Source organism: Hyposmocoma kahamanoa, unplaced genomic scaffold, assembly GCF_003589595.1.
Source record: "Hyposmocoma kahamanoa isolate Upper Pololo Valley unplaced genomic scaffold, ASM358959v1 64, whole genome shotgun sequence".
NCBI classification, from domain to species: domain Eukaryota; kingdom Metazoa; phylum Arthropoda; class Insecta; order Lepidoptera; family Cosmopterigidae; genus Hyposmocoma; species Hyposmocoma kahamanoa.
Genome location: NW_020653852.1, coordinates 11,310,424 through 11,318,760, shown reverse-complemented (window position 1 = coordinate 11,318,760; position 8,337 = coordinate 11,310,424). Strand labels below are relative to the sequence as shown.

The 8,337-nt window shown below is 34.7% G+C and overlaps 1 protein-coding gene across 1 annotated transcript in view; it reads right to left on the bottom strand.

The window, feature by feature from the left end:
- Positions 1-1,165: 1,165 nt before the first annotated feature.
- The window catches only part of LOC113230705 (putative glycerol kinase 5), a 25,649-nt gene continuing 18,477 nt past the window's right edge, over positions 1,166-8,337 (bottom strand). The window contains exons 8-11 of the mRNA XM_026464755.1: positions 7,821-7,915; positions 5,344-5,507; positions 3,533-3,666; positions 1,166-1,822 (exon numbers count right to left, since the gene is read on the bottom strand). Coding sequence (XP_026320540.1) covers positions 1,551-1,822; positions 3,533-3,666; positions 5,344-5,507; positions 7,821-7,915 — 665 coding nt within the window. The 3' untranslated portion in view covers positions 1,166-1,550. The remainder of the gene's footprint in view (positions 1,823-3,532; positions 3,667-5,343; positions 5,508-7,820; positions 7,916-8,337) is intronic.

The following is an 8,337-nucleotide window of genomic DNA, read 5'->3' as shown; positions in this document are numbered from 1 at the left end:
TCTAAGCACTAAAATAAGGTATAAACAGGCTTACAGAGCTCCAACACGAATTATATTCTCGATAAAAATCTGTAATTATTACAATAAATAAGTATACAATTTTGTACATCTGTCAATTTTGCACAATCTATATAATTTCCGACCTCATTAATTAGTTTAATTTCATACAATACATACAATGTAAAATATATAACACGACAGTGCGTTTGAGAATTTTTTACTATAAATCGTCGTTTGTCATGTCATGACTTCAAAATAAATAGTTATATGATACAAACAGCAGAATACAACTTTGCTTAAACATAACTAGGATTAATAAAGTTGGCTTCCCACCGTGCCGATACGGACTCGCACGCGAAGGCCCTTCGGTTCCGTCGCCCACAACAAAGATCCGCATCTTTTTCCGGCAGCCCGGAATGGCGCGTGCGTTTGGCGATCATTTCTTTTTTGAAAGCGTTAATTTGAATGATTGGTATGAATCAGTAAAGCAAGTAACGTGTTAAATTCAATAAAATCCTAATATCCTATCTCTTGCCTGCTCTAGTTCAATGATAACATCCACCAGCGTCTATTCATCTGCTTCTTTTTGTTAAATAAGTTGTATTCAGTGTATACTAAAGCCGCAGAAATACTGTAACGCGGTTAAGTAAAATAGAATATACATATCGTAAGAAGTTGAAAGTGATTTTTTTAAGTAAAAAATAAGTGATTAACTTCAAAAAAAAGACCGACCTCAAAAGTTCGTGGAGTTACATCTATTTGCCAAGTTTTATTGAAATTGGTTACCGGAAAGTGCGCGAAACTGGATTCATCAGGAGATGAATCCTCTTTTTTTCAAATTTAAATGGCACCAATTAGCTATCAACATTTAGGTAGCAACAAAAAATAATCATCAAAATAGGTACACAAATCGTGCCGGAGTAATCGCGTAACACACACACAAAGAAAAAAGGAATTGAGAACCTCCTCCTTTTTTGAAGTCGGTTAAAATATAGGATAAATTTCATTTATATATTTTTTGTGAAAGTAGTCCACGATTCAATGCAAAGATTGAACAAACTCAAAGAAAAATTCCTTCGATCCGGCTGGACTCGAACCAGACATTTTCGCCAATCGCGGGCTATCGCTCTCCCAACTGAGCTACGGAACGAGTCAGCAGACCTTAAGAATTTCTCTATTCGCTTGCTGCAGATCTTTTGTTTTCAGTTGTAATGGATAAATTATCGAAAAAAAATTTACAATTAAAAATAGGTACCCAGTATTATCAACCACAGTTCCATTTCTCCCGAAATATTAATATGTACCGATCCAAAATCCAGTCGCAATCTAATTCACTGATATTACATACCATTTCGCATATTAAAGCAAGTTTACATATTTCTAACTACCGATATACACTACAGACTTAATTGTATATAATACAAATATTACCTACACTGACATAACAACAGACGCATGTAACAATGGAAACTAACAAAAAAGTTGGGTAACTGTCATCTGTAGAGAGGTAAGCACGCGATGAAAATTGCGAGCAAACAGAAAAGCCACCGTTATTTTATTTTAGAATAGTTTCCGTTACGTCCATTTTTCTTACCCGAAACTTTAAAGCTACTTTGAGGCGTTACAGAACTACTACTAGAGTCCGAAACCGAATTCACCGATTGTCTTGATTTTGCATCTGAATACCATCCGCACAAACGTTTGACAGCGTCCTCCCAACGTGATATGATCAATTCATAAGTCTTCTTTACTTGAGGTCGGGGATGGAATGTTTGGCCTATCTTGCGAAGGGACTTTAATTCTTCTTTTGATTTCCATATACCTGAATGACAAAGCAAAATAAAATATTACGGCACTGTTTCACTATAATAGTATTACATTGTGTACGGAAAATAAGAAATTACTAAAGAGGGTCTATAGAAGCCCGAAGTCAAACGCTGGGCTTTAACATTTCGAGTTTTGTATTTTTTTACCGTCCGTGATATATACAATATTTTCCATCACATTTGCGAAGAAACCTCATCTCAAGAACCCTCGTCACCCTGAGACATAAGTTGACAAGTCCTATGTGCCTGTAATTTCACCAGCACCCTTACCCTTCAAAACCGGAACGTAGTAATGCACACATTACTGCTTGGCGGCAGAAATAGGTAAGGTGGCAAGACTTCCCTGGACGTACTCTACTAGTTCTTCACAAGGAGCTCTACTAGTCAAAAGATAATTATACATGATCGTTGTAATACAAACAGTAATCAATATAAAACTAAAAACTAGTATGACTAAAAAATTAAATACAAATAAACATAAAATATTGTCGAAATACAACGACATCAAATAAAAATAAAATAACAATTTCTTCGAAACAAATTCCTGAGAACTGTATTTTAGAAAGTTGCAGAATTTCTTTAAAATTGTAATTTTATTTATTTATTGGACATTTTTAATTATATAACTATTATTGTTTATATTAATGACACACCCCGGATACTCCATACAACTGTCGAAAGTCATTTACCTACTACTACTACATAGAGCAAGATGCTATCTGCACACACGCAAATGTGTGCGTGAAGTGGTAGGGACCCATGACTTTCTCGTACTATACGTTACATGGTCAGAGCGGCAACATAGCGAAAATTGTAACGCAAATCTGTTATCTATAAAAGAACATTTATTTAAAAAATATATTAAAAGCACTAAAACGTTATGTTTTAGACAGGTACCTTTAAATAAGGTAACCAAAGTAATTGAAATTGCGTGTCCAATTTTATCATTACCTAGTTAATAATTAGGTATGTATATTCACTACTAATCATCATCATCATCATGAACCCTTTTGACGTCCCACTGTTGGGTACGGGTCTCCTTTCAGACGAGGGTTTAGGTCATAGTCCGCCACACTGGCCCAATGCGGGTTGGATACGTTGGGTTCACTACTAATACTTATCGGCAATACAAATTGAAAATTCGAGAACCCTTGTCACCTACCTCACGAAGTTATGGTGTCGTATTACATTGATATAATAAATCTATATTATATATTACTCTGCACTAAATAAATGAAGAAAACAATAACTGAATGAGTCTCAGGCGTAAGTTTTTTTCTTACTTACTTCGTTTCATCTTTCGGAAATCGAAAGAAACTCCTCTCTTTATCCCGTTTAGATGATGATAAACACTCGTACACAGCACAATTCACGATCATATAAATAGTATCGTAAAATGATGTTATATATTAAAGTACAAGTTTCGTAATGAATAAACGAAAACTATATTCAAATATCAAAGCCGTCTTAGCACGAAAACGGCTCGCCTACAGCCTTGCTGTCGTTCAGTCATTGTGACCGTCAATGTGCGGGGCGTAATGCGGTATCTAAGGCTAGGTGGGGCGGAGAGTGTCCGTTCTCATTACTTTTTGTTCTCTGTTAATAACGACCGTATTATCCCTTAAAATTGGGTTTTAAAGACTAATATAATAAATGTGAATCATTTATTATATTATTTAAAAGTTATATAAAAAAGAAAATCTTACCCAATTGCAATCCTACGATGAAAGCACAGCCCAGTGAAGACATTTCGACATCAACAGGTCGCTCTACTCGTAAACCAGTAAGATCCGCTACTAATTGCACAATAAAGTCGTTATTTGACACGCCGCCGTCCAACCTGTTACAAATAAAAAAAAAACAGTATTATTACTTTACAGTAAACAGTACTATTATTATTAGATACTTGATTTTTTTAATGTGCCAGACAACCACACCTATTGCCAAACTAGGGAAATCTGTGAATAATGAGTATCAGAGCAACATAAGTACCAGAGTAATGGAATTCGCTCTAGGACACTTTATAGAACACCCAGACCAGAAGAAATTTTTAGAAAAGTTCATTTCCCAAATTGGTTTTACTGGAAATCGAACTCGAGACCTCCTCATTCAGCGCCCAGAGTGTAAAGCCCAAAGGTGGGCCAACCCACCGAGGTCGTCTCATATTTCTTTCAAATTCAGTATGTAAATGTATAGAGTGAAGTTCAAAACACAACTTTGTATATGTGTATATAGAACCTTATTGATAATATTAATTATTCCCCTCTTATAACTGTGGCTCTAGTGAAAAGGGGTACAAGTAAAAAAACCAAACTTACAAGGAGACGCGAAAAACAGTCAAAGCTTAATATCATATTAAGCGTTAAGTGTTTTTTGCGTAACCTTGAAAGTTTTTTTTAGTTTGTACCCCTTTTCACTAGATTAACAGGTTGCAGTCTGTACGTATGTAAGAAAGAAATGTACAGCAAATTGAATATAAGACAGATAGCAGTGGAAGAGAATACTCGTAAAATAAACCAATACACTGTAAAGGCACCTAGAAATTAGAATTTGTAGAAACGTTGCAGTAACACGGCAGCCGCGCGTCTGTAGCGCCTCATTCAGTTTTAGTTCACTAATTGTGACTGCAAAAGTTTCTACATATTATATGAAAATTAGTAGTGGCAGTGGTGCCACTACATCGTTTCTATAAGACTCTAATTTAAAAGCGCCCCAATATCAAAAACAGCTTTTAGCAGCAATAAGGATTTTATCTGTTTGTTATATAATATTATAATATTTTTAAATTAATTTAATTTTACTTATTTTCTGTCTCCACAAATCAATATTTTTCTTATTATACTTATGGTATTGGTGTATATAATTTTTGCATAATGTATAAATAAAATAGCGACAATTATTTTACTATGCCATTGGAAGGTTTGCTGGCACTTATAGCCCAGGTATTCCTTTTTTAAGTACCAGCGGTCATATATACTGATTCTTTGATACTTACTTACTGTACACTATGCATGTTGTATTATTATTACGGCAAATCCAAACTTATTATTAGTATTATATATTTCAAATTCATAAAATATACATTTAACTTACCACATTAGATATTAAAGATCTGTGTCTAAAAACGAATAAACTTCATTTTCCAAAAGATTCTTGTTGTTATGAAATTACAAAACTCTATAACTGGACTTGCAGTGTGTTTTTGGATTGGCACTACACAATAGAATAAACGAAATATACAGTTCGCATTTAATAATAATAATAAACCAGACAACGAAACCAATTAACTGGTTTAGAACTAGGGAATTCCCTTTATTATGAGTACTAGATCAATAGAATTCACCACCCAGACCAGAACCCAAGTTCAAATTGGTCTCAACAGGAATCGAACCCGGGATCGCCACATATAGCGCCCACATTACAAATCTTTGGACCAGTGAAGTCAGAAACTTTTCAACATTTCTATGTAAAAGCAATAAATATAACATAAATATAGTACATACGTAACGTTACTTACCGGATACAATGGAAATTATAACTAGTTTCCGCTTGAACGCAGGAGTAGAGTTGTGCAGTGCGGAAAGCCAAGGACTCGAGCACTGCACGGACTAAATGACTTTTGGTGGTAGTCGGTTTCATGCCTATGAATCCTGAAGCTGCTGATCCGTCGTTGTAGGGAGGCTATAGAATAGAATAGAATAGAATAGAATAGAATCGTTTATTTCATGTTATCAATGTCACAATATTACAATTGGAAATATAATGTCAAGGGATAACTATGATCGTCAGTAATAAAATTATAATAATAATAATGAATATAAAATAAAGTAGTATAACTACTGCTTGTCGAATAAAATAAAATTAAAATTGTTTCAAAAGAAACTCATCGACACTGTACAATTCAATATCCAATAAAAGGATTTTTAGTCGGGTACAAAACGTTGCATCGTTTCTAACACATATAATTAATTATATTATAAAAACATATTTAAATTGTTTGAAAAAAAAATCGTGGTAGGGGAATGGTTTGACCGACCGCAGAGCGCGTGGGTTCGAATCCAGGTTTGCAAATCTGAATTTTGCGAAATTCTAGAGCCTTTTCGGTAAAGAATAGTGAGGAAATGCCATCGAGAATATAAGCGGAAATAGAGACGAAATGTCATCATGTCATTTGTTTGAAAACTATTCTGCTATATCATTGCTGTGACAACTGCACTCCGATTGGCGAGCCCGAGTTCGAAACAATTGACGGGTGTCGTCAATGGGTGTCGTCAACAGTTTCACTTCGAATCGACTAGTTAACTTGAGCTTTGCTATAATGGACGAAACTTGCAAAATGACATATTTAATATTGAATTACCAATGAAATGTAATTCCGTTTGTTATGTAATTAGATGTTTTGCTGTTCCCACACCACCGAATAGAACAGCACGGCATCGTTAGACGTATTATCTTTATTACAATAAATACAGAATATTTTTTGGAATATACGGAGATGTACACACAGGTCAGTAGTTGGCCTGTCTCTGATTCAGTGCAAACGGGAGTTGATATTTATAAGAGCTGTATCGCTAATGTGTTACCAGGAATGTATGGCCCTTATTTCGTCTCTATTTCTGGTTATATACTCGATGGGAAATGCACACATTTATAAAGCAATTTAATAATGCGTGTGAAGTTCCCACAACCTGCTTCGCTTTTTATTTAATTCGTGCTTTAATACTACGTTATACTTTTAAATATTTGAACATTCCATGCAACATACCATCAAAGTGACTCAAGAAAACTGCCATACAACCAAGCACATTTTTTGGCGTTGTGCGTGTGTTTGTTAATTCAGTTTTAACAATGCATAATACACTCTTTAAAAAAAATTTTTGAACATATTTGTATAATTTACTTGCATTTAATGAGGAAAGCTATATATACATCTCGGCGGGAACGAGAATCGCCTGATATCGTCTAATAAATCGTATAATAAATAGTAATGTTCTAATTTTGTTGATATAAAACAAAATCATCTACACGAATTACATTGCTATTAACAATTAAAAGAAGAGGTACGTGTTATCATCGGAAATCCATTATGCTCTTTGATGGATCGATTTTTGATTATAATAGGTAATTGTTAAAAAACAAAATGTTCATCCATTTATCAGATAGGAGACATACCTTTATTAGCGATTGTGCCACCAGTAAGGATTTATAATACACTTTTTTTTAAACTGATAATTAGGAAGCAATATGAATCCTATCACATTATATAAAACACATGTTTAGTACTTATTCAAGTTACTTATAATCTTGAGAAGATAATTTAACAAATATTGCAAACTGAATAACGCGCGATAAAAATCAATTTAATTGACACATTTATCCATTATCCCGACGTATCGGCCTGATTGCACAGGTCATGGTCAAGGGTCTTCTTTAATTTTTTTATGATATCAAGTGACGGGACGAACAACTCGTGCGCCTGGTCGTAAGCGACACGCCTGTCCATAACAGTGGCAGTGCCACGCAAAGCTTTAAATCACAAATTTCTGAGGGGCACTGCCACTGCGCCCTTCACCTTGAGACATAACTTGACAAGTCACATATACCTGTAATTTCACCAGCACTCTTAACCCTTCGAAACCGGAACGCAGTAATGTTCACATTACCGCTTGGCGGCAGACTGTAATGTAGCATCCGTAAGGCTAGCACAACAGAGCGCGACTTGCGCGAGAGCGACATAAAGCGCGAGATACAGCTATTCTCGTATAGAGGTACAATTAAACTAATTTAATGATAATTACAAACAATATTATATTTACTATATTTTACAGCACATTTTCTTGTTGTTTCGTGAAAAAATACATTCAAATCATGTATGTATCACATATATATATATGTTCGCTAGCTGTATTTTGTGCTCGGTGTTATTTATTTTTAAACTAGGTACCTAAAATAGACTTCTTGTCAAAATAATTCTAAAAGAACTAAATGTCTTACCCCTAATCCACTAAAGGCCGGTATGAAATACACTCCATCTGAATCTGGTACGGACATTGCGAGATCCGCTGTGTCTTGGGGATTGTCGAAAAGATCTGAAATTCAGCAAAAAGTCAGTTGTTATAATGATCTTGGTAGCTCAACGGTTTGAATCTGAGGCCCCAGGTTCAATTCCCGATAGGACCGATTTGAAAAATAACTTTTCTAATTTGGTTTTGTTTTGGGTGTTCCGTGTAGAGTCAATTCCGTTCCTCTGGTATTAAGTTTATTTTATATAATTACATTAACAATCATACTTATAGATACTTTACTATCTTGGCACTCGCAAGGTTTGCTGGAATGTTGCAACTTCCATTATATTCTATTGTATATTTAACAAATAGTACATGGAATACAGGTAATAGTAGCCAAGTTGAGGCAACTGACACTGGTTCGAGTCCAGTCGAATCGAAGAAATTTTTCTTAGTATTTTCACAAAAAAAAGATGAGTGCCATAGTAGTAAAAACCTCATAATAT